We start from the raw sequence: 27,158 nt of genomic DNA on the forward strand, positions 1-27,158 counted from the left end.
GAATCATAGAGGTGGAAGGGACCACCAAGGTCATCAAGTCCAACCCCCTGCACAATGCAGGAAATTCACAACGACCTCCCCCCCCCACACACACACACCCAGTGACCTCTACTCCATGCCCAGAAGATGGTCAAGATGCCCTCCCGCTCATGATCTGCCTACGGACATAGAATCAGCATTGCTTAAAAATGGCCATCTAGCCTCTGCCTTAAAACCTCCAGGGAAGGAAAGCTCACCGCCTCCCGAGGAAGCCTGTTCCGCTGAGGAACCGCTCTGTTAGAAAATTCTTCTTGATGTCTGGACAGAAACTCTTTTGATTTAATTTCAACCCGTTGGTTCTGGTCCGACCTTTTGGGGCAAAAGAAAACAACTCGGCACCCTCCTCTATATGACAGCCCCTCAAGTACTTGGAGATGGTTCTCATATCACTCTCCTCAGTCTCTGGAATCCTGGGACCAAACTGGATTTAGGCAACACAATGCAGTGACTTACTGGGAGATCCCACCAAATGGTTGGAAGGAAGCCCCCTTTTTGGAGTGGGGAGGATATGCCCGTGTTTGGGGAGCCCTCCCCAGACCACATCGAAGCATACGTACTACTTTGGATGGAGGCCAGGTTTGCAGAGCGGGCTTCCTTCAATCCTTCAGGATGCCCAGTGGAACCTTCTGGAAGTTGATGCTTCCGAGCCTGGCAGGCAGCTGTGTTGTCTCATTCCCTCGAATCTTCATTTCTAATTAGCCATGCACAGGCTGTTATCTGGCACGGCAGTGGTGGCTATATGGGTTCAGGACCCATAACAGATCTGCAGTGGGGCTGTTCTGGGCCTTGGATAGGTGTGGGTGCTCTCCAGGGTCTTGTGGTGCTAGCCTTTCAGAGGCAGTTACTCTCTAATCCAGGGGTTTCAAACATACGGCCCACAGGCTGGATCCAGCCCCTTAAGAGCTCTTATCCGGCCCACCTCCCAGTCCCCAAGTCTTTCCCTGCCTACTGGAAGTTTCTAACGGTTCCAAAATACAGAACTGTATTCTCTAGGGCAGCGGTTCTCAACCTGTGGGTCGCGACCCCTTTGGGGGTCGAATGACCTTTTCACAGGGGTCGCCTTAGGCCCGTGTTTGGCATGCGTGTTTGGCACGTGTGCGGACTCCGGCACTCGTAGTCCTCTCTGCCGGCCGGCGCGGCTCAGCTGGGCGGCCGGGGCTTTGAACCTCCCGCCCCCTTCCCTGCACTTAAGAAAACTCTGTTTTGGATTGCACAGTTTAGTTTGGGGAGGGCGAGAAGGAAGCTCCGTGTCAGGCTGTTATCTCGGTTTCTCTGTTGCCTCTGTTCCTCTGCTGAACCGTCCAGACTTCAAGGACGGCTCCACATACCAGAGCCTGGGAACGCCACTCCTGGGAAAGTGTGCTCTGTTTATGCTTTGTGTGCTTTGTAATCTCCTGCCGTTTTCAAGCTTTATATTGCCAACTAACGAGCCAGACCCTCATAGCTGTCATCTTATCCTATATGCACTGTATTGCCTATTTGACCAGTAAAAGCCATCTGCTTGGATTCTAAGTGTCTCTGTGGTGATTTCTGGTTCTTTGGGTCAAGAGCTGACACTCCGTTGCTTCCTCCGTGGGCTTTACTTGCAAGGAAAAAACGTGCATTACTCGATTCGCTTCCCCCCTCCGTCCAGTATAGCGAAAGACAGCGACAGGCTCAGGATCTGGAAACCCAGGCACCGGGAGCAGGGGGCGCTCTGCATCCCGCGAAGGAAACACACTCTGTACTTGCTCAGGGGCACCCTCGACGCTGCTGACTACAGCCCGGGAGCCCGCGCGGAGCACAGACGGCAGGACTGCCTCCTCCCGACCCACCCCGATCCGTGGGGATCGATAGCAGAGGGAGGGCAGAGTGGCTGTCTTTCTCCCCCCCCCTTCCACCCCAATTCCCGCAGGGAATCTCCGGCGAGTAGATTTTTCTTGCTCCCCTGCAGCGGTCGCCGCTCGCGTAACCCCCATAGCCCTGGGAAAGCCCCCCCCCGTGTCTTCCCAATTGCACAAAGAGGGGGAAGCAATCCGCAGCAAACCCCGCTTCCCGGGACGCCGCGGAGATTGCAAACTGCAAAGGGGGAGATCCTTCCAGCCGCCCCCCCTCCTCCATACACATTTTTGGGGTAATGCAGAAAAGGCAGGCACACAACGATCGCGGCTTGGGGCTCGCCAGACTGCAATCCAACGACCAGATCTCCCTCCGGTCGCGTTTGAAAGAACGGGTGCAGGGACGGTGGGGTGGGGTGGGGGGGACACATACACAAACGCAGCCAGTAGCAACCCGCCGCCTTGCACCTTGCACCGCAAAACCCGGGCTCGGCCGTTCGCGGGAGCACACGTGCGGAGGCAAAGGCAGAGAGAGCCAGGGAGGAAATAAACAGCCAAGGCGCGAGGGACCAGCTTGCCCCAGCAACGGGGTGTATGGGGGGGGGGGGGGAGAGAGACACACACACCGAGGAAAGGTCGAGGCTTTACATGAAAACCCGCAAGGCAAACCTTTGCAACTCGCCCCCCCCCCCATGCAAAGACACAAACACACACATGATTTTGAAAATCGTTGTCAGATTCTGACTTGCCCCCATTTGCTTCTCGATGCTATAATGTTTTTTACTTTCTTTCAATGTTGCCCAAGTTTACTGTGAGGTTTTTTTCCCTTCCTCATATATCAACCATTTGTAAAATTCATCTTCGCCCTATCTCCCTTGGCGCCAGGGCCAGCAGTAGGGAAAGGGGGTGGGGTGGGAGAGTCTGCACAGGAGGCGCTTGCGTTGGGAGCGACCACGTGCCGCTGCTGCTGGCTGGCCTGCTGTGGGGAGTGGTGATAATTTTAAGCAGCGGAGGGAGCCTCTCTTTCCGTACGGCCACTCACCCCCAGGGCTGCAGAGTGGGCCCAAGGCCGTGCCCAGGCCGCACCGGGGAGGGGGGAGGGGGCTGGTGCCATGGCCTCGAGGGAGGGAGGGAGGGAGGGAGGGGCTCTCCTTTCTCCCCCCTTCCCGCTGGCCTCTTCCTCTGTTCCTGGGATCCCTGGACATCTGGACCCTCGCAGGGTGGTGGTGGTGGTGGTGAGGGGGAGAAAACAGTGGGCCTTTTTGTCTGGCAATTGTTAGCCCTCCCCTATTACTACAGGTTTCCCCTCTTCCTGCTACTTTTGCCTCTTTCAAAAGGAATGGGGGGGGGGAGAGTTTACACTCTCCCCACAACCATTCACCACCCTACTGTGCAGAAGGTGCTCTACTGCTTTCCACTTCTGCTTCTTTTCTGTTACCCAGATGTAAAACTCGGCACTTATCCTTGTTGAACTGCATCCTGTTCACATCTGCCCACTTTTCCAGTGTGTTCAGATCTCAATGAATGCTATCTCTATCTTCTGGTTACCTGGTGTGTTCGCCGCTCCTCCCAATTTGGTGTTATCTGGAGTAGTCCCTCTCTTGCCCTCATCCAGATCATTAATAAAAATATTGAAAAGTACTGAGCCCAGAACTGATCCCCGTGCCCCCCGCCTCCCCACTGGACACCTCTCTCCATTCAGGTGAAATGCCTGGTCCTGCCTCTTTCTTCATCTCCACGGGGGGGGGGGGGGAGTTAAATTTATTTATGTTGCGTCCCCCTCTAAGCCACCTTTATTCTGAACTGAGAAGCGCCAAACGTGTTTTTCTCTCACGTGGGAGCTGCTGTGAATAATTTCCCTTGCAAACTATGCCCCTTCCCCCCCCCCCAGCCCTGGAGAGCCCGCTCTCTTTTCTAGGTCGGCTGCCCTCAATAGTCATTTGGGGTCATTAAGTCCAGGATCAGAGGAGTAGGCCTGTTAGGTGCAAAGCACAGGCAGGATGGTGCTGCTGCAGTGGTCTTGTTTGTGGCCTTCCTGGAGGCTCCTGGTTGGCCACTGTGTGAACAGACTGCTGGACTTGATGGGCCTGGGTCTGACCCAGCAGGGCCTTTCTTAGGTTCTTAGGTTCTTTCATCCTCAGCACCACTATCCACCATATCAGGATAATAATACTTTGCAGAGCTTGTTTTTAGAAGTATTCTTCAAGTAATAAACGTAGCTGCCTTTCATGTGAGAGAGCTGTGTTTTCTTTATACTATTGAAAATGCTATTTATGCAAATTTATGCAAATTTATGCAAATGTGACAAGGGTCGCCGGTTACTTGGCAATTGTAAAAGGGGGTCCCGACTCAAAAGGTTGAGAACCAATGCTCTAGGGCAAGATTAAATGCTTTGCAATTAGGGGAACTATCAGGTAGACTTCAAGTAGGGTTGCTGACCTCCAGGTCCTAGCAGGAGTTCTCCTGCTATTACAACTGGTCTCGAGCCGATAGAGATCAGTTTACCTGGCGAAAATGGCCGCTTTGGCCATTGGACTCTACGGCATTGAAGCCCCTCCCCAAACCCCACTCTCCTCAGGCTCCGCCCCAAAACCCTCCCGCCAGTGGTGAAGAAGGACCTGGCAACCCTAACTTCAAGGGATCCGCTTCTCAAGCCAATTTTGCGAATGTAATGCAGGGGACCTAGATACCATTTGTAGGGTTGCCAACCTCCAGGTACTAGCTGGAGCTCTCCCGCTATTACAACTAATCTCCAGCCGATAGAGGTCAGTCCCCCTGGAGAAAATGGCCACTTTGGCCATTGGACTCTATGGCATTGAAGTCCCTCCCCTCCTCAAACCCCGCCCTCCTCAGGCTCCCCCCCCAAAACCAGGCAGCCACACTCACACACACACACACACCAGTCCCGATCTGGGCTGGCGAGGCATGTCATATCTGGCTCTTGTAACAATTGAGTTTGAAACCCCTGCTCTAATCAGTACTCTATGTACAGATTAAACACTGTGATGTACCTCTTCTATTATAATCCATCTCATGAAGACAGCCTGTTCGGGTGTCAAAAGATAATTTTTCCTATTCTGTATACTGTAAGTACAGAAATACAAATCTGGGTAGCTTTTGGTGAAAGTATCTAGTTATTATATTATATTGTATCTATAGGTAGGATATGGAACAGATTGATCAATAATTTATTCCCGTGTTTTGAGATTGTTACTTCCCCTGGGGCCTGTTTTACTGCCAACCTTGACTCAATTAAGCAGTCTTAAAATCAATAAAATGGTGCAAATTATTATTTTGTTTGCTTTGTTTGAAACATTTATTAGTTGCCTTTCTACCTCAAGGAACTCAAGTCGGCTTACGATGTAAGTAAAACAATAATTATAAAAAACACATAAGACTACATTTTATTATCTCCAATTAGGACTACCAATAAATAAAAACTAAATTACTCAAATGCAGTCCTAAATTAAGATTGTCTGAGGGGGCCAGGCACACCTTCCTGGGGAGATCGTTCCATAATTGTGGGGCTGCAACCGAAAAGGCCTTCTCTCGTATGCCCACTAGATGAGTTTCTTCAATGGGCGGAGGCCGGCAATGGCAAAACACCTCTGAACATCTCTTGCTTCAGTCCCTCTTTGCCACTGCTGGGAGGTTTTTGGGGTGGAGCCTGAGGAGGGCGGGATTTTGGGAGGGGAGGGTCTTCAGTGCCATAGAGTCCAATTGGCAAAGCAGCCATTTTCTCCAGGTGAACTGATCTCTATCGGCTGGAGATCAGTTGTAATAGCGGGAGATCTCCAGCCATGACCTGGAAATTGGCAACCCTACACCAGGGGTCACCCTGATGTCCCTTGACAGCCAAAAAAAATAAGTTCAATTTTTAGTGGCTTAATTGAAGCGACGTTAGTTTGGTGTGTGACTAGACAGATAGACTAGACAGATTTGGGTGGGGGGTGAGCAACACCTTAGTATTTGCTAAGTGGGAAATCTGGCCACTTGGCCCATTTCTGTTTGAAATCCCCAGTCAAATTCCTCCATCACAGCTGTAACTCTCAAATGCTTATCCCTCAAAAATCTTGTTTGTCTTTAAGGTGCTCCTGGACTCGAATCTAGTTGCCCCACGGCATAGGAGAAACATATTGGTGGGACTAGCTTGCTGGGGGTTTGAGTCCCCCAAAGTTTGCACCCATGGAGGAAAAGGACTCTTTGGCCTTCTCCTCTTCCCTAGCTGCCAGACGGTGTCCCTGGGCCTTTTGTCAAGGGCTCCCAAACCAGTTCCCTTTCTTTTAACCTCCAGCCATAGTTTCTCTGGAAGAATGGCCAGGCCTTGCTCCCTTCTTTGTAACCAAGCCATCTCTGGCTGTCTCTGGTAGTTATGAATTTCCTGCATGGTGCAGGGGGTTGGACTGGATGACCCTGGTGGTCCCCTTCCACCTCTATGATTTTTTTTCTTTTCCCTAGATTTAACAGCCATTGGCTATCCATCAACCACTTCACACTTTAAAAAGGGGAGATGAAATTTGATTTTTTTTGACACTATAAAGCGAAAAGTTGCCACATCTCTCACGCAATCAACCAATCTATTTGACAGCAGATAACGCAGCATCCGCTTCTCAAAAAGTGTTTTTAGCTGTTTTATCCAGGGAGTGATATATATTTATTTCGTGCAATATTATTTTGTGGACATGCTAAAACAATGTGGGCTAGGGAGTCTATTTGATCCAGACAAAATGGGCGTTTTTGTTCTTCTGCAGCAATTTTATTGTATCGCCCTTGCGTCTCAGCTGAGTTTAGGGCATTTCATCTTGCCAGTAAGAAAGCTCGTCTGAACTTATGAATTTCTAACCACCAGAAATAGTCTGGCAAGGAGCAAGTTCTTTTGAAGGGGATCTCGAAGAAGCGAGGTGAACATTTATGATTTGCATCCTTAAACACTAAGGACCAATCCTAATTTAAGATCTTATTTTGTAATTGTTTACAGCTTGCTTTCCGAGTACTATTCCTTGCAGCTTTCACTCTATTGGAAGGGAAACCTCTATAATTCTACTCACTGGTGGCACGGGCATTCACTTCCAGCTAGCCCAGATATTTTGGCGGCCCTGCAAGGGCCCTGGGCCGGCTCCCCTTCTCCACCATAAGCCAAACACCCAAGAAAATGGAAAGTCTTTGGCCTCTTTCCTAAGAACCTGACCGGAAGGACTGGCCCCACGTTGCCACAGAGTAGCGCATGCCAAGCTAAGGTTGCCAGGTTTCTCTTCACCACCGGTGGGAGGTTTTTGGGGTGGAGCCTGAGGAGGGCAGGGTTTGGGGAGGTGAGGCACTTCAATGCCGTAGAGTCCAATTGCCAAAGCAGCCATTTTCTCCAGGGGAACTGATCTCTATTGGTTGGAGATCGGTTGTAATAGCAGGAGATCTCCAGCTAGTAACTGGAGGTTGGCAACACTAGGCAAAGCAGAGGTGCAACCACAGAAGCCCAAGGAAGGTCTTCTCCTAACAGATGGCAGCCAGTGTACAAGCAAAATCATAAGGGGGAAGGCTGTGGCTCAGTGGAAGAGCATCTGCTTGGGATGCAGAAGGTCCCAGGTTCAATCCCCGGCATTTCTAGTTGAAAGGACCAGGGCAGGAGGTGATGTGAAAGTAGGGTTGCAAGATCCAGGTTGGGAAATACCTGGAGATTTTGGGGGTGGAGTCTGAGGACGGCGGGGTTTGCAGAGTAGAGGGACTTCAAACTGCCATAGTGGCCACTTTCTCCAGGGGAACTGATCTCTGTCGCCTGGAGATCAGTTGTAATAGCAGGAGATCTTCAGCCACCACCTGGAGGTTCAACTCGGGACGAGTGGATCAGACAAGAATGCAAAGTCGATCCAGTTGCGTTTCGAAATCTTCTTCAGCTTGTCGTCCAATCAGGAGTTTCAGAAATTTAAAAATATAGAAAGTTAGAATTCTTTGTATGCTCATGAAAGCTTCGTTCTCTTGCAGCAACGAAGCTTTCATGTTTATTTTCGCCTTGCTGCAAGAGAACGAAGCTTTCATGAGCATACAAAGCATTCTAAATGTCTATATTTCTAAATTTCTGAAACTCCTGATTGGACGACAAGCTGAAGAAGATTTCGAAATGCAACTGGATCGACTGCGTTCTTGTCTGATCCACTCGTCCCGAGTTGAGCCAGCTTTGCCCGGCCGCTTCGCTCTGCTTGGCGATTCTGTTTGGCATGTGATTGCTTTGTGCGACTTCACTTTCGCCCGGTGACTCTGTTCAGCATGTGATCGCTTTGTGCACCTTTATGATATAATTTCATTTAGGGAGTTGTTTTTTACTCCCTTATGAACATTATCTCCAGGGTTTATGGAGATTGAGACTGCATATTATGTTTTCCAATGTATGAAATTGGCATGAATTGAATGCCTTTACTGAAATGAATGTGTTTTTCCGTTGGGAATTTGTACCATTCTAGTGCTTTAGTAAAATTCTTGTTTTGAATAAATTGTTATATGTTTAAAATAAGTCTTGAATATCTGTATATTTGAATAATTGATCTTTGAACATTGGAGCCTTTGTGCTCTTTATTTCAGCTGTATCTAATTTGCCAGCATAGGTTTGCTATTTTACTATTAACCACCTGGAGGTTGGCAACCCTATGTGAAAGTCCTCCACCTGAGTCCCTGGAGAGCTGCTGCCTTTCAGTGTAGACAATGCTGACCTTGGTGAACAGATGGTCTGATGCAGTATAAGTCAATCGTGGGGGGGGGGGATACCTCAGTTTAATACAAGTAAATGCAATCTGATTCTAATACCTTTCCTTTAATTCATCAGTAGGGTTGCCAACCTCCAGGTGGTGATTGGAGATCTCCCACTATTACAACTGATCTCTCTAGCCAACAGAGGTCAGTTCCCCTGGAGAAAATGGCCACGTTGCCCATTGGACTCTATGGCATTGAAGTCCCTCCCCTCTCCAAACATGCCCTCCTCAGGCTCCTCCCCAAAAATCTCGTTATTTCCTTACCTGAAGCTGTCAATCCTATTCATCAGAGCATTGAAATAATAGGGCAGGCCTAATTTTTCTCACGGGTAGAATACTACCTTTATGGTTGTTGTTTTTTGGTAGGGAAAAACAAGGACTAAATAAAATTAAGGGAAGGTGCTTGGGATATTCCTGGTGAAGCTGCTCCCAGTTTATGCCCATCATCGAAGGGGAGTCCCCCCCCCCCCGTTCTCTCTTCCCCTCCCTTAATTCCTTACATGTGTTTTGAACAGAGAAACTGTTCAAGAGCGAAATGGATTCAGAAAGTAACGTGAAAGTGCTCAGTACCAAATTATATTCCTGGGTGTTTGGATTGGGCCAGAGCCAGAGAAATTTCCCAGTGGGAGACAAAGGAATGGATGTCGTTGGGGTTTTAGAACTGGAATGATTTCGTTCTGGGGTGTGTGAGACAGAGCCAAACCTCTCCTCGATGTGCCAGTTCAGCAAACCTGAAGGGCAATGAAAGGCCATTGGAAATTCTGCAGCATGTTGAAAATATGCAGGCAGTGAGATGAATGGGCAACATATTTTAGTAATATATAGCACAGTTCTTCCTTTTCACACATTCAGGGAGCCAACAAAGGACCTGATTCATGAATACCTGGAGATTTGGGGGGGGGGGGTAACAGAGTGTGCAAATTCTCCATCCTGGTTTCTAGCGCACTGGGAGATGTTTCAAAGCTGCTTGAGATCTTGGCTAGGGAGGAAGCAAGGTAAGCCTAGAATGATAATATTTAGAAGAAGAGTTGGTTTTTATATGCCAAATTTCACTACCACTTAAGGAAGAATCAAACCAGCTTACAATCCCCTTCCCTTCCCCACAACAGACACCTTGTGAGGTAGGTGGGGCTGAGAGAGCTCTAAGACAGCTGTGACTAGCCCAAGGTCACCCAGCTGGCTTCATGTGAAGAAGCGGGGAAACCAACCCGGTTCACCAGATTAGACTCCACCGCTCCAAACCACCACTCCAAACCACGCTGGCTCTCAATGTCAGGGAGTGAGGTTATGCATAACTCTAACAATAACTCTTCAGCATTTAAGGCAGAAGCTCTGCTTAGCAGGATGCCTTTAAAATGAACATATTGTTTAAAAATGTTTTCTCGCTTTCACACAGCTTACCTTCAGTCATGCAACAAAGAGCCTTTTGCTGTGATAACAGTTTCTGCTAGGGTTGCCTGTTCTGGATTGGGAAATACCTGGAGATTTGGGGAGCAGAGCCTGAGGAGGGTGGACTTTGGTGAGGGGAGGGACTTCAGTGGCCTATAATGCCATAGAGTCCACCTTCCAAAGTGGCCATTTTCCCTAGGTGAACTGCTTTTGTCACATAGAGATCAGTTGTAATAGCGGGAGATAGGGTTGCCAGTTCCAGGTTGGGAAATACCTGGAGATTTTTTGGGGCCGAGACTGAGAAGGGTGGGTTTTGGGGATGGGAGGGACTTCAATGCCATAGAGTTCAATTGCCAAAGCGGCCATTTTCTCCAGGTGAGACTGATCTCTACTGACTGGATATCAGTTGTCATAGCGGGAGATCTCCGGCTACCACCTGGAGGTTACAAAAATAAAGAAGAAAATCCGATTCCTTTCGTTCTCAAATTCAAAAATCCTGATATAATTCCACGCACAGTTCAGTTCATAAAGTTAACATCTTCAATACTGGTACTCAGCGTGGTGAAGGTAATTCCAATGGCGAAATAAACGTCCAATTCCAAAGGTTTCAAAAATCAAAGGAGTATCAGTGAAAGTCAGCAACAAAACGACACTTCCGGATACGTGTTCGTTTCGCTCATAGGCTTCATCAGTTGTTGTACATAAGCTTGTTTAATTTTATGGGGTCAAAGACCTCTGAAAAGGTATACAAATAAACATCTCACAATCATTGGTGCTCATATAATAAGACAGAATTCAAAACATAGTATTGACTCAGCAAAACCATTAAACCTCATATGCTTACCCTGCAGATCAGCAGACCAGTAGCGTGTCTCACCTCAATTGAGGGCTGGTGAACAATCCTTACAACCAATACACTTAAATCCCAAACGGTACAATCACAGCTGAAGCCTGTTAGTAAACCTATCAAAGAAAGCTAGATAGCTCAAATTCATTGTTCAATCCTGCTGGGGATAGCGTTTTAAAGAGATAGATGTACCTAGACTCTTGTTGGTGTAAGATTTTGATCACATCATCCCGACAGTAATGTTTAGGTTTAAACTGCCAAATGGCAAAAAACAGAATATCATCTTCCGTATGTCCCTTTTCTAAATAGTGGTTAGTGAGGGGTGCCTCCAGGACCTTCGAGCGTATTCTCGTTCTGTGTTCACTGATCCGTATCCTGAGAGGGCGTATTGTTGAGCCAACGTACATTTTTAAACACGGGCAAATTACAGCATAAATAAGATTTTTAGATGAACAATTAGTAAAGCTTTGCAAAGTATATTTAAAATTGGAGCTAGAAGCGCTCACCTCCTTGATGGGTAGGCAAAAACGGCAACATGCGCATGCTCCACATTTGTAATGTCCCCGGATGTTGACTCCCTGGGTACTAGATACCCGATCAGTTTTAATCCGAAAATTGCGAAGGGACTTAGTTTTTTAAGTCCAAAAGTGGGCATTTCAGAACAGCCAGGAACATTGAACAAAACATGCCAATGCAAGCGAATAATACGTTGGATTTCATACGTCATATGGGTAAATTCCAAAGAAGTACAAATACCCATCCGTTTCTTAGCCGCAGCCTGCGGGTTTAAAACCGATTGTCTGTCCCTTTGTTGGACTTTGGCTAATGCTGTGTCCAGGACAGATTGTTGATAACCCCTAAGCCGGAAATTGTGGCATAGTTCCATAGCTGCCGCTTTAAAATCTGGGGCGAAAGTAGCATTCCTTTTGATCCTGAGAAGCTGACTAACCGGAAGATTCCGTTTTAAATGCAATGGATGGTTGGAGGAAAAATGTAAGCCCGCTCCCACAACAGTGGGTTTACGGAATGGTTTTATCGCTAGGGTGTTCTGTGGGGTCCTAAAGACCACCACATCAAGAAAGGAGATCTCCCGCTTGTCCATATGTCCTGTAAATTTCAAAGAAGGACTCAGAGAATTAAGACATTCAAGGATTAGTTCATAAGATGAATCAGAATCAATGATACAGAATAAATCATCAATGAAACGAAAATATTTTATAACATGATTCTTGAACAGCTGATGTTTGGTAAATGATTTGGATTCAAAGGAGATCATAAAGGTGTTGGCCACTGAAGGGGCGCATGCTGCGCCCATTGCCACGCCCTGCACCTGCAGGTAAAATTGATCTCGATACCTGAAAAAAATATTTTCAAAAATAATATCTAGTAAACTTAATAAAAAATGTGTAGGAATAGTCTTATCATCCCTTGACTCAAATAGTTCCTCAATGATGCCACGAGCCTCTTCCAAAGGAATATTAGTATACAATGAGGCCACATCAAATGTGGCAAGGATGGCATTTTCAGGTAAATGTAAATTTTTCACCTTCTTAATAAAGTCGCATGAATCCTTAATGTAGGAATCCGTCATTTTGCTAAAAGGTTGCAAAAAATAATCAATAAATTTTGAAATCTCCCACTATGACAACTGATGTCCAGCCGATAGAGATCAGTTCCCCTGGAGAAAATGGCCGCTTTGGCCATTGGACTTTACGGCATCGAAATCCCTCCTCTCCCCAAACCCCACCCTCCTCAGCCTCCACTCACAAAATCTCTAAGTATTTCCCAACCCGGAGCTAGCAACCCAAATAATGAATGCGTTGGAGGATTTATGGATACTTGGTTCAGCTCTCTCTCTCTCTTTCACTTTATATGTTTCTCTTGTTTATTTATTTATTTATTGTTACAAAAATTTTACCCCACCTTTCTGCCCTCACAGGGCCACTGAGGCAGCTAGCAAATTAAAACATACAGCCAACCAACCAACACATCGTTACAGAAAGTAAAACCATTCCCATCGTTCTTAATATATCAGGAGAGGCAAGTCTTTTTCCAACAAGGTAGGTTAGCCAGGTAAGCTACAGAGGAGGAGGGGCTGTGGCCCAGTTTGTAGAGCATCTGCTTGGCAGGCAGAAAGTCCCAGGTTCAATCCCTGGCATCTCCAGTTAAAGTGACTAGGCAGGTAGGTGATGTGAAAGACCTCTACCTGAGACCCCGGAGATCCACTGCTGGTCTGAGTAGACAATACTGACTTTGATGGACCTAGGGTCTGATTCACTAGAAGGCAGTTTCATGTGCTCATGTGTTCAGAATGGGGATCCATCTTGAAGGAACGCAGAAGCGACGTCGCCATTCTAGCTGTGCTTTTAAAGATGCCGTCCCCCTTTTTTGGTTGTAGATAATGGGAACGGGTTGGAATTCACAAAACATTAAAACGTTAATATAATAGAGGTCCAGAGAGCAAAGAAAAATGACCTAGCATGAGTGGAAATATTTCCCTGGTCAAAAGACACAGCTTTATTGAGTGAGCTTTTTAAAGAAAGCATGCCATTTTAACTGCTGGCTGATGTGAATTCAATGGCAGTCTTCGAGCAGCAGCTGGAAGAACGCTTGTCAGGGATGCTGTAGGTGGATTCTGAATTGACCAGTGGAATTGGACTAGATGGCCTCTATGGGCCCTTCCAACTCTAGGATTCTATAAATTCTTGGAGGCTGTGGACAGAGAATGGGAGCTGACTCTAGCATGCCATAACTGCAGAAAAGCCACAGTTTGAACTCAATCCTTGGTGCTTTGGAAGAAGAACAAGAAGAGTTGTTTTTTATACCATGCAGTTCTCTACCTTTAAAAGGTAAAGGTAGTCCCCTGTGCAAGCACCAAGTCATCCTGACCCATGGGGTGACGTCCCGACGTTTACTAGGCATACTATGTCTATGGGGTGGTTTGCCAGTGCCTTCCCCAGTCATCTTCCCTTTACCCCCAGCAAGCTGGGTACTCATTTTACCAACCTCGGAAGGATGGAAGGCTGAGTTAACCTTGAGCCGGCTACCTGAAACCAACTTCCCTCAGGATCAAACTCAGGTCGTGAGCAGAGCTTTTGACTGCAATACTGCAGCTTACCACTCTGCGCCACGTTTAAGGAGTCGCAAACTGGCTTACAATCTCCTTCCCTTCCTCTCCCCACAACAGACACCTTGTGAGGTAGGTGGGGCTGAGAGAGTTCGGAGAGAACTGTGACACAGCCAAGATCACCCAGCAGGCTCCATGCGGAGGAGTGGGGAAACAAACCCGGTCCTCCAGATTAGAGTCTGCCACTTATGTGGAGGAGCGGGGAATCGAATCTGGTTCTCCAGATTAGAGTCTGATGCTCCTAACCACTGCACCACACTGGCTCTGGAGAATGGAAATAAAAGGAAGTGAATGAGAAAGCCTGTAAATCATAACAACTGATAGGAAAATCAAGGAGGAACCCCATTAGGATTAACATTCACCACTTTAACCTCACAGACTCTGGCACTGCAGTGTTAAATGGGTTCTCTTTCACAGAGGACCACAAGCCAACAATTGCTAGAAGTGAGACAAGTTCTTGATGTCAGATTGTTTTGATCAGATCGGCGTCAAAACGGGCCAGCCATCTCTTGGCTAAGTCTATGGCTACAGTCATGCCAACTATGTGGTTATCCATCTACTGAGCTGATTCATACCATCTTGAAAGCTGGCAGACACACCCCTAACTTGTCATGCACCTTTGGAGTCCCTTCCAGAGGGAATGTGAAATGCAATACATCCCGGCAATTCCCAGAGCTACCCTTTGTCACTTCCGGAAGGTACCTGGAACATAAGGACATAAGAACATAAGAAAAGCCACGCAGGGCCCATCAAGTCCAGCAGTCTGTTCACACAGTGGCCAACTGGGTGTCTCTAGGAAGCCCACAAGCAAGACGACTGCAGCAGTATCCTGCCTGTGCTCCACAACACCCAAGATAATAGGCATGCTCCTTTGAGACTGTAGAGAATAGGTATAAGAACATAAGAAGAGCCCTGCTAGATCAGACCAAGGTCCATCAAGTCCAGCAGTCTGTTCACACCGTGGCCAACCAGGTGCCTCTACGAAGTTGGCAGCTATCACCACATCCTGGGGCAGGGAGTTCTCCATGTATTATGTGAAGAAATACTTCCTTTTGTCTGTTTTGAATCTCTCACCCTCCAGCTTCAGCAGATGACCCCTTGTTCTAGTATTATGAGAGAGGAAGTGACATAGCGATATGAATGCCCTCGCCGATGCCACCCCACCCCCTATGTCCCCACCCTCAGTCTGACAACTCTATGTGTCCATCAGGTCAAAAGCGTTTCCCTCCTCTCTGCTACGGAACATGCAGACTTCAACAGCCTCTTAATGACATCTCATGGAAGGGCACGAGGTGGGGTTATGCAAGGAGGGGAAAAAATACGCTAAGCTACTGCCAAAGAGAAGGGCTACAGGCGAGAAGCTACAGAATTCCACTCTATTTCCACTCCTTGGCCACTTCACCCTTGCCTAGAGTTGCCAGGTACCCTTTCACCACCGGCAGGAGCTCCATTGCAATGGGGTTGGGGTGGGTGATCTGCATAGGATTGCCAGGTCCCTCTTTGCCACCGGTGAGAGATTTTGGGGGCTGAGCCTGAGGAGGTCAGAGTTTGGGGAGGGGAGGAACTTCAATGCCATAGAGTCAAATTGCAAAAGCGGCCATTTTCTCCAGGGGAACTGATCTCTGTCGGCCAGAGATCAGGTGTAATAGTAGAAGATCTCCAACTACTACCTGGAGGTTTGCAACCCTAGATCGGCACAATAAACCCAGAAGTGATGGGGACGCTCTAGCACATTCCTCCCAAAACTCTGTTTTCCATGGTTTCTATGATTGTGTCAATCACACACACACGGAATTGACATTAACCGCCTCTCCTTTAGCTGGCCTGCTCCTGCCCGCCAGCCAGCTGAGGGGCGGTGGGCAGCCCCCTTAATTGGTGGGCAACTGACCGCCATTACCTGGTCTCCGACAACCCTACCCTCACCTGACCGAACAAAGAGGAGGAATTGACATACCCTACAGTGACCTGCTAACTAACTGATTTTTGCAAAACTGGAAACATATCAGTGCTGCATTTTAGCTCGCCATAAAAACTGGGGGAGGGGGAGAGAGGATGAAGATGGTTGCGGTGCATTCCCGTCAGCGGCGCTCATCACCGTTCCATCCATGTCATCATTGGGTAGCGATCTACGAGGAGGTTTCTCAACTGCGCGGTGTGGATCTTGTCTCTGGTCTCTACGATGCAGGTGACCTGGGAGGAGGGGGGAAAAGATGTAGGAGCTTCATTTGAACGACTGGCAACGTTCTCACAGTTTTAGGCCACAAAAGCTTATACAAAGATAAAACTGATAAGTCCACTGAATGCACACGAATGTTTCTGCACGTGAAGCAAGTTGCCAAGGGTGATAAGAAAGCAGCATTTTATTCCTTTCCAACCATCCATTCTTAATGCTAGGGTTGACAGGTCCCTCTTCGCCACTGGCAGATTTTTGGAGCGGAGCCTGAGGAGGGCGGGGTTTGGGGAGGGGAGGGACTTCAATGCCATAGAGTCTAATCCCAAAGCGGCCATTTTTCTCCAGGTGAACTGATCACTATTGGCTGGAGATCCATTGTAATAGCAGGAGATCTCCAGCTAGTACCTGGAGGTTGGCAACCCTATTTATGCCTGTACTCAGAATTGAATTTCCTTACACATTTCGCCCAAGGGGCTTCTTCAGGGGAATCTGTAGTTATTGTAGTAGTCCTTCAAACGAGCATAAATTCTGTTGCCGACAGAATTTCCTTCCCCTGAAGAAGTTTCTTAGGGGAAATGGGTGGGGAAATTCTATTCTGAGTAATAATTTTTTTAACCTATTTTGCACCATTGCCCTCGATCTTATTTTTATCTCCTCTTACTGGTGCAGCCCTTTTCTTTCTCTAGGGTAATAATAGTGAACAAATATAAGAGGAAACCAGTGGGTTTTGCTTTAGAGACTATTTTAAAATTGTTATTTTAAAATTGTTATTTTAAAATTGCTAATTTTAAAATTCCATAGCCAGACTGGCCAAAAGAAATGTTGGACATTTCTATTTAAAAACCAGATGGCGGTCACAGACCTTCTTTTAGTCACACTGCATCAAGACCGCAAGAACTGTTCACAAAATTCTCTAGGGTGGCAAATCTTGACAAGATTATTTATTCATTGGTCAATATTGATAAAGGGGTTATTTATCAAGTAAATTTGCATTTATTTATTTTCTTCCATTTATACCCTGCCTTTCTACCCAATGGGGGACCCAAAGTGGAATACCTCGTTCTCCTCCTCCGTTTTATCCTCACAACAACCCTGTGAGGTAGGCTAGGCTGCGAGTGACTGGCCCAAGGTCTTCCAGCGAGCTTCCATGTCAGAGTGGAAATTCAAACCTGGGTCTTCCAGATCTTATTTCAACACCCTAACCACTACCCCACACTGGCTGTATGTAGCAATGGGAAAAAAGTATGTCAAATTTATTGCTGTGCCCTGTCAAAATGATCATTCAGCACAGAGCGATCTCCTTGAGAGTGATGCTAAGGTTGTCTGGATCGACAATTCCGTTTGTGTCTTGGAACTGCTGTGCTGAACCTCTCTTGGATTTTAAATTGTTAAATTGTGGAACTCCCTGCCCCAGGATGTGGTGATGGCTGCCAACTTGAACGGGCTTTAAGAGGGGAGTGAACATGTTCCTGGAGGATAGGGCTACTAGTCAAAATGGATACTAGTCAGGATGCACACCTATTCTCTCCAGGCTCAGGGGAGCATGCCTATTATATTAGGTGCTGTGGAACACAGGCAGGACAATGCTGCTGCAGTCGTCTTGCTTGTGGGCTTCCTGGAGGCACCTGGTTGGCCACTGTGTGAACAGACTGCTGGACTTGATGGGCCTTGGTCTGATCCAGCAGGGCTTTTCTTATGTTCGTATGTTCTTATGATTTTATTTGCCTGTGATAAATGCTTCTGTTTGGCTGTGACCATCAGCTTCATCAGAGAAAGGCCTGACTGATGGAAGAGCTGCTTGTCGCACACCTGTCCTGACATACACCATTAACAAGACGGATGCAGATGAAGAGATCCGCAGACTTGGCCAGTTCCACTTATAAAAAATGAAAATAAACGAGGGCTGGAAAACATTCGCTAGTAGGGCATTTTCACACTTTCTGCCCAGCTGCTTGGCAAGGGGCCACCATCTGCACAAGTGTGCGGTGTTGTCAAAGAGACCCACCCCACACCTATGCATGTTTGCAGATTCCAAGTACCAGTGGCAAGTTGAGCGTCCAACTAGGGCCATGAGGAGGCTGCCATTTAAGAGTCATTTAAAAATGCCCTGAGGGCCGGATCCTGATCAGGCCCACAGCACAATTCACAGTGGATAGCCGTGTTAGTCTGTCTGCAGTAGTAGAAAAGGGCAAGAGTCCAGTAGCACCTTAAAGACTAACAAAAATATTTTCTGGTAGGGTATGAGCTTTCATGAGCTCACGAAAGCTCATACCCTACCAGAAAATATTTTTGTTAGTCTTTAAGGTGCTACTGGACTCTTGCCCTTTTCTACTAGGCCCACAGCTCAGCACTCTTTCCCCAGCGCCAAAACAGCTGCTGGGGGGGCAGCTGCTTCAGTGCTCAATAAGGTGCGGGGGGGGGGGGGGAGAGAAGATGCTATCATGCTGCAGGCCTGATCAGGATTTCGGGTTGCCAGATCCCTCTTTGCCACCACCGGGAGGTTTTTGGGGTGGAGCCTGAGGAGGGTGGGGTTTGGGTTGCAAGTACCAGGTTGGCAAGCCTATCAGGATTGGACCCTTGCAGCATTTTTAAATGTCTTTGATTTCAGTATGATTTCATCTTAGACCTGTTTTCCCTCCCTAACTGTAATGCCGCCTATCTGCGGGGAATCCATATGATATATCATCTGCTATTCATCCAAGTTTCTTTTATTACACCAAAAATACTATATGCCCTTCAGCTATCAAGAACTGCAGCCATGAATGAGACAGCCAAAGAACGTTAAAGCTGAAAAAACGAGGAGAGAGGTTTCTAAAGAAAAAAAAGTTCATTTCTAGTCGGGTACTGCAGCTTGACTGAGTTTGCAAATTATTTTAACCCGTACCTGGTTTAGTTCATGTGTATTTTGGCACTGCTACACACACTAGCCGGAAAGTGAGATCTCGCAGTTGGAAGAAAGTTGGCTGGTTTGGAGTCCAAAAACATCAAATAGGGGAAAGCTGTTGCCAGCCTGTTGCCCTACCCTGCAGCCATCGGATGAGTCTTTGTGATGTCAAGGAATGTTCATGAACTGCTGGGGGGGGGGAGTTTTCTTATTAGAATGTAGACAAAGCACAGGGTGGAACCTAGAGAGGGTGGGGTTTGGGGAAGGGAGGATCCCCAGCAGGGTAAAATCCCAAACATCCCACCCTCCCAAGCAGTCATTTTCTCCAGGAAGGGGTATAATGCCATAGAGTTGACCTTCCAAAAGTGGCCATTTTCTCCAGGTGAACTGATCTCTGTCACCTGGAGATCAGTCGTAATAGTGGAGATCTCCAGCCACCACCTGGAGGTTGGCAACCCTACCTGGTCCTAATCTGGTCCGAGCCATTGCAGTACATTGGTAATAGAGATCTGGAGTAGAAGAAAGAGCTGGGTCTTCTTTCTGACCCCAAAGCTCATCCTCTTTATCAGATGTTGATTTTAAACTTTAGTGAAAATTGAACGACATGTTTCCTTGGCAAATGTGCATTTTCCAAAAACAGGTTTGTGGTAACATGCATTTGTGGGCAGTAATAGAACTGCATGGGCCAGGCTAGGCCGATCTTCTCAGATCTAGGAAACTCAGATCCAGTTGGCTATTAGCCTTCCGTTTGAATTGTCGTGATGCACTTTTTGCCAATATGATAAGACGTTCATCTATTGCCACTAAGGATAATTTCCCGATAGACAAAGTTCTGGCAAAATGGGAGTTGCACTGGGTTCCCATCTCGGGAAGTAACAGTTTTTTCTACATCTCATTGCCTTGCAAGCAAGCTTTACGGGCTCACAGGTGAAGAGATATGGGGTTTCCAACACCAAGGAGCACCTTTCCTGGGTAGACGAGTGTGCACCCAGATTGAATCGCATTGTTCTACAGGATTTGTGGCAACCCCAGGATTCCTGGGCAGATTTTCCTATTTTGGGACTTGTACCTTCTCATATGTCATATGATTTATCTGTATATGTTGTATGCCTTATCTTTACACTGATTGTGTTGTTATTTCAGACTAGTGGATTATAGAGATGGCACCTTTATATCATTTATTTCTGTTAATGGACTTTGTTGTTCAGCCATCAGTGCTTTTGTTTGTTTTTGGAATTTCCATTATTAGCACGAGGTATTTTTTGAATTCTTAACCTTCAGATGGTGGCTGGAGATCTCCTGCTATTACAACTGATCGCCAACCGATAGAGATCAGTTCCCCTGGAGAAAATGGCCACTTTGGCAACTGGATTCTATGGCATTGAAGTTCCTCCCCTCCCCCAAACCCCGCCCTCCTCAGGCTCCGCCCCCAAAATCTCCAGGTGTTTCCCACCTGGAGCTGGCAACCCTTGTGCAGGTGATTCTGGCTCATGCCGGAAGTGACATCATCTCACTCACACTAAGTACCAATCCCCCCATCCCCCACTGGTTGCCGTGTCTGGCAGCCCTCGGTGGCGGGAGGAAAACCAAGTCCAATGTGTATGGAGCTGGACACATATATTTCTAAGAAGAAAACCTGTGCGGGCAAACATCCATTTTCCTCAACGCCCAGTCCTTTTCTGCAAAGATAATCCGCGCTGTAGAAAGCAGAGTGAATTTTTTAAAGTATGTTTTAGTATGCATCCCCCGCTGGCTGTGAAAAGCTCCAGAAACCTGGAACCAATTGGAGACTTCAGCCATAAATATTGTTGCCTGGCGCCCTCCCAACAAAACGAAAGTGACCCCATGGGAATTGTTAAAAATTGTCCAGAGCCGGCCAAAATCAATGCCTCCCGAATAAACGCGATGTGAAGAAAGGAAACCAAACCACTCCGCAGGCACTGCCCCACCCAGTCACACGAGCCAGGAAATGTACCGCTCCCCGTGAGAAAATGTGTAACGTCTGAGCCGCTGTCAGCTCACAAGTTTAGATTCTGCAGCGTGGCCAGAGAGAAAGCAGGACTCGGGACCAACATAAACCAATGAGCACCGCGGAAGTGGATTCACACATGAACACATGAAGCTGCCTTATACTGAACGAGACCTTCAGTCCATCAAAGTCAGTATTGTCTACTCACACCTGCAGCGCCTCTCCAGGGTCTCAGGCAGGGGGCTTTCACAACACCTACCTGCCTGGATCCTTTAACTGGAGATGCCGGGGATTGAACCTGGGACCTTCTGCGTGCCAAGCAGATGCTCTACCACTGAGCTGTGGCTAAAGGGCCGCACAGCAGCTGGGCGTTTGGGGGACAACAAGAGCTTCGGACCAGACCCAGCAATCTGCAGATACAGGGATTGTGAATCTTCCCCATGTTTCCCTCCCCCGCAGTGATCCTTTCTAACCCCGGGAAAGCTTATTTCAGGGGTTGTAGGACCCTTGATGATCCAAGAGCCTTGTGAGTTGGGAGGCTGCAGTGGGGAGGGAAAAGGGGGTGGAAGCTGTTCAGATCTCAGGTAACAAGGCTGGGAAAGTCCTGTGCGCGAGACCTAGCAATGCTGCTCCCAATCGGTAGACGATCCCAGCATAGACAGACCTATGGTCTGCCAGTATGGAAGCCAGCGCGGTGTAGTGGTTAAGGTGTCAGACTAGGATCTGGGAACCCCAGGTTCGAATCCCCACTCTGCCATGGAAACTTAGCTTCCATAGTTAAATTGTGGAACTCCCTGCCCCAGGATGTGGTGATGGCTGCCAACTTGGAAGGCTTGAAGAGGGGAGTGGACATGTTCATGGAGGAGAAGGCTATCCTAGTCAAAATGGATACTAGTCACGATGCATACCTATTCTCTCCAGCCTCAGAGGAGCATGCCTGTTATATGAGGTGCTGTGGAACACAGGCAGGATAAATGCTGCTGCAGTCGTCTTGTTTGTGGGCTTCTTAGAGGCCCCTGGTTGGCCGCTGTGTGAACAGACTGCTGGACTTGATGGGCCTGGGTCTGGTCCAGCAGGGCCTTTCTTATGTTATTATGTTCTAAAACTTGCTGGGTGACCTTGGGCCAGTCACACACTCTCAGCCTCGACCCTGGCAAGTATTTGGATGGGAGGCTTCCAAGGAATACCAGGGGCGGGACGCAGAGGTGGGCAATGGCAAACCACCTCTGAAAGTCTGTTGCCTTGAAAGCCCTACAGGGTCACCATAAGTCAGCTGTGACTTGACAGCAAAACACACACACACATGGTCTGCCAGTATAACGTAGCTTTGCATGCTCAGATGTGCAGGGAACATTGTCATAAAACTCAACTGCAGGATTTTACCTATGTACGTAAATGCTGTCAAGTCACAGCTAATCTCTGGTGACCCCAGCAAGGGGCTTTCAAGGCAAGTGAGTCGCAGAGGTGTCTGGCCATTGCCTTCCTCTGCAGAGTCTTCCTTGGGGTCTCTCTTCTAAGTACCGACTTCACTTAGCTTCCGAAATCTGACAAGATGGGGCTTTGCCATGCCTTCCCTAAGGACCAGGTTTTTCCTTACCTCACTGGTAAACAGATCAGACGTGATGTACGAGTGTTCTTGTTTGATGTCCAAGACTCTGGAACGAAAGAGATTATTAAGAAAAAAAGTGAGATCACAAGAGATCCGGACTCAGGCCTTTTATGCAGGGACGTTTCCCCCGGTCACCCCCGCCGATTGCTTCAGGGCTTCCTTTTGATTATGCATACCTTTCCCGACCGTCAGAGGTCGCCTCCCTTTCCCCGCATGTTTTGCCCATGTTTTCCAGATTCTGGCAAAAACAGCATCTGGAAAACGTGGGCAAAATGAGCAGCGGACGCTAATCTGGTGAACTGGATTTGTTTCCCCACTCCTCATGAAGCCAACTGGGTGACCTTGGGCTAGTCACAGCTCTCTCAGCCCCACCTACTTCACAGGGTGTCTGTTGTGGGGAGGGGAAAGGGAAGGTGATTGTAAGCCGGTTTGATCCTTCCTTACGTGGTAGAGAAAGTCGGCAAATAAAAACCAACTCTTCTTCTTCGTCTAAATATTATAATTCCAGGCTTACCTTGCTTCCTCCCTAGCCAAGATCTCAAGCAGCTTTGAAACATCTCCCAGTGCGCTAGAAACCAGGATGGAGAATTTGCACACTCTGTTGTCAATGGTGAGGGCGCGGTCTATGCACTGCCGCATGACGGGGAGTTCCAGGTTCCCACTGCACACAGCGACAGCCACTCTGAAAGGGGGGAGAGAATAAGACGTCAGGTTATCATTCCCATACAAAAGAATGCTTTTCACCATCTTTTTAAATACATACTGGCACAATACTTCTCTCAGAAAAAAATTAAAATGTACTAGGGTTGCCAACCTCCATATGGGGCCTGGAGATCTGCTGGAATTACAATTCGTTTCCAGATGGCATTAGGGATGCCAACCTCCAGGTGGTAGCTGGAGATCTCCCACTATTACAACTGATCTCCCGCCAAGATCAGTTCCCCTGGAGAAAAGGGCCGCTTTGGAAGGCGGACTCTATGGCATTATAGCTCTTTGAAGCCCCTCCCCAAACCCCGCCCTCCTCAGGCTCCACCTTTCTCAGGAACCAGGGAGATGGAACGACAGAGGATAACAGACATGGTGTCTGAAAGCACAATTCTCGTTTTCCCTTTCTAGCTAGGTGGCGGCTTCGGTACCTTTTGCCCTTTAACTCCGGCAATTTCCCAGCTACCACTGCTGCAAGGCCAATGGCCCCTTCTGCGTCTATGGTGGCACGTTCGTACTCCAGCAGCCTCAGCATGGAAACAAGAATATCCTCTTCTCTGAAAAGTGAGGGGAGGAAAACCAGTGTCCAAACAAAGAGCCCGTATCATTTATTTATTTGCTGTATACCCCACTCCTTCCTCGACAACGTTGGACTCTGGGCAGCTCACAACACATTATAACTATTAAAACATAACAATTGCAATTAAAATTTCCAACATTTTAACATTCAAGTGGCACCTTTGGTTGTTTCGGTAGTGGGAGGGGATAAGGAGAGAACAGTCTCAACATAGAAAGGGATAAGGATTGGGGATATCGGGTTGCCAACCTCCAGGTAGTGGCTGGATATCTCCCACTATTCCAAATGATCTCCAGGGCACTTTCACACATACTGAATAATCCACTCTCCATCCACTTCCAATGCACTTGGCAGCTGGATTTTACTGTGTGAAATGACAAAATCCACTTGCAAACAATTGTTAGAGGGTATTGAAAGTGGATTGAAAGTGCATTATTCAGCATGTGACAGAGATCAGTTCCCCTGGAGAAAATGGCCACTTTGGCAATTGGACTCTATGACATTGAAGTCCCTCCCCTCTCCAAAGCCCACCCTCCTCAGGCCCCACTCCCAAAATCTCCAGATATTTCCCAACCCGGAACTGGCAACCCTATCGGGATAGGTTAGGGTTGTCAAGTCCCTTTTTGCCATCAGTGGGAGATTTTTGGGGCAGATATCTATCCAGCCAATAGAGATCAGTTCCCCTGGAGAAAAATGGCCACTTTGGCAACTGGACGCTTTGGCATTGAAGTCCCTCCCCTCTCCAAACCCCGCCCTCCTCAGGCTCCACCCCCAAAACCTCCCGCTGGTAGCAAGCAGGGACCTGGCAACCCTAATAATTACGGTAATCAGAATAGCTGATTTTAGTCACCTCAAGAAACATTTCTAGTCACCTCAAATTCAGATTTTTATTTTTTTTAAGTCAGATACAAGAACTGCCCAAGTACATGTTATGCATCTGGGGCCATCCACTGTGTATGATGCATATGTTTAAATTATCAGGCTCTCCTGCAGTAAATGCAGAGCTTAAGGCATTTCTGCATCTTCGTTTTCCTCACTTGTGTATTCCTGTTGCTTTGGGATTTTTTCCCCTGTTCTGTATGTGGTGTACTGGTTAGGAGCCAGCGTGGTGTAGTGGTTAGGAGTGGTAGACTCTAATCTGGATAACAGGGTTTGATTCCCCCACTCCTCCACATGAGCAGCAGACACTATTCTGGAGAACCAGGTTGGTTTCTCCACTCCTCCACATGAAGCCTGCTGGGTGACCTTGGGCTAGTCACAGTTCTCTCCAAACCTACCTCACAAGGCGTCTGTTGTGGGGAGAGGAAGGGAAGGAGACTGTAAGCCAATTTGACCTTCCTTAAAAGGTAGATAAAATCAGCATATAAAAACCAACCCTTCTTCTTTTGTTCCCTCTAGGGGTTGACTTGATTTTACATTGCTTTCTGTCTGGCATAACAACCTGCATGGAGATATGCTGGACATACAGCGATGTAATATTGAATCGACCACTAGAGGGAGCAAAACATGTGCAGAACAGGGTGGGGGGACCAAAGCAACAGGAACACACAAGGGAGGAAAATGAGAATGCGGAAGATAAGGATAATGACCCCATCCCTTACATGCCACAAGCAAAAAGAGGTGTCATGGGCCCTGCCTTGGGAGCTGAGGACATGGAGGACTCTGAAGCTGAAGTGGAGGAACAGGTTGCCTCTGGGCCTTCAGTACCTCCATTGCAGTCAGTAGCACAGGAGCCTGAAACAACTCAGCAGAAACCACAGCTAGGCAGAGAGATGGAACAAGGGCAGACAGACGCTACTCTTCCCCCAACCCCTGCAGCGGAAGCTGAGAATGGCAGCCCTCCAAGCTCACCTGAACCTGATAGTCATATCAGGACTCGGCAGCATGTGATTTTGCAGGGTAAAAGGAGAAGTGCTCGCTTGGAGAGGCTAAGCAGACAGAGAACTGGTGCTGAGTCTTTTCAGGATGAAGCCTAGCTTGGAAGTGCACTGACTGATAAAGGCAGTGCAGGCATGCTTTCACTTTGCGGAAGCAACCGTGCAGTTTCTCTGTGTTCCTGCTACCGCCCATGATTGATCTTTCCGGCCATGACTCCTGCCTGCTTTGACGACGCCTCTGACTTCTGACCTTGGTAGATAGCATAATCTTTGTTGCCTGCTCCGAAAGGGGCTAAATACCTCCCGCACGTCTGAGGACTGCGGGCACCGCCCAGCCCTTGGCCTACGCCGGCACAAGAGGACTGCATGCTGACAACCCCAGGAGCATTGGGGGAATGGAGACTGCTGGGACATCACTTCCTGCTTCAGAACAGGAAGTGACATCACACTTGAGGAATTTCCAAGTCTCTGTTCTGAAACAAGAATTGATATCTTTGCAAGGGCAGGAGATGGCAGCGTTGCTGAGAGGTCCCCCAGTGAAACTGGGCAGGGAAAACCTAAACAAAACATGACCACAGTTCTCATGTTACAACTGTATTTCCTGTACCTACCTCACTGCTACAACCTTATCGACAAATTTTTCAGTCAGTTGCAAAGAATTGGAAGCAAAACAAGGTCCACTCACATCTGCATGTTAAAGAAACACACAAAAGAGGAAATGGTTTATAGTAATTAACTTTTTCCTGCTGTTAGCAAACAGAAATGAGAACCATGAAATACATTTCAACTTTGCAATCTATACTACACGTATAGGGTTGCCAGCTCCAGGTTGGGAAATACCTGGATATTTTGGCGTTGGAGCCTGAGGATGGCGGGGTTTGGAGAGGTTAGGGACTTCAATGCCATAGAGTCCAATTGCCAAAATGGCCATTTTCACCAGGGGAACTGAGCTGTATTGGCTGGAGATCAGTTATAATAATGGGAGCTCTCCAGCCGCCACCTGGAGGTTGGCAAACCTATATAAGTAGGGTTGCCAACTTTGCATTGAGAAAGTCCTGGATAATTGGGGAAGGAGACCATCAGAACATCCCTGCTGGATCAGACAAGTGGTCCATTTAGCCCGGCCACCGTCTCCTAGGGAACTGAACTCTGACATCTGGAGACCACTCGTAATGCCAGGAGATGTCCAGGCCCCACCTGGAGGTTGGCAACCCTCGTAACAGGTTACCATTTTGCGACAGTAACAACTCTGGCAGTGATTGGCTGAGCTTCCCTGTCAACTCCGGAGACTGAGGAGACACGGAAGGCTGCTATTGGCTGACGTGAGAGCCTAGGGGGAGGGGCTAGGCCTCCACCCCACAGCATTTCCTGCCACAATTTCCTGCTCACCCCACCACCCCAGGGCGGC

General features: G+C 47.8%; 1 protein-coding gene and 1 non-coding gene across 2 annotated transcripts in view; one reads left to right on the top strand and one right to left on the bottom strand.

The window, feature by feature from the left end:
• Nucleotides 1-7,383: 7,383 nt before the first annotated feature.
• Nucleotides 7,384-7,457, top strand: TRNAP-GGG (transfer RNA proline (anticodon GGG)). Its single transcript has one exon. It is a non-coding gene; the product is annotated as a tRNA-Pro (tRNA).
• An 8,590-nt stretch (nucleotides 7,458-16,047) lies between these two features.
• The window catches only part of LOC130478394 (L-threonine dehydratase catabolic TdcB-like), a 38,020-nt gene continuing 26,909 nt past the window's right edge, over nucleotides 16,048-27,158 (bottom strand). The window contains 6 exon segments of the mRNA XM_056850535.1: nucleotides 16,048-16,146; nucleotides 17,855-17,943; nucleotides 23,106-23,154; nucleotides 23,156-23,273; nucleotides 23,728-23,853; nucleotides 26,362-26,437. Coding sequence (XP_056706513.1) covers nucleotides 16,048-16,146; nucleotides 17,855-17,943; nucleotides 23,106-23,154; nucleotides 23,156-23,273; nucleotides 23,728-23,853; nucleotides 26,362-26,437 — 557 coding nt within the window.

The sequence above is a fragment of the Euleptes europaea genome, chromosome 5 (assembly GCF_029931775.1).
Source record: "Euleptes europaea isolate rEulEur1 chromosome 5, rEulEur1.hap1, whole genome shotgun sequence".
NCBI classification, from domain to species: Eukaryota; Metazoa; Chordata; class Lepidosauria; order Squamata; family Sphaerodactylidae; genus Euleptes; species Euleptes europaea.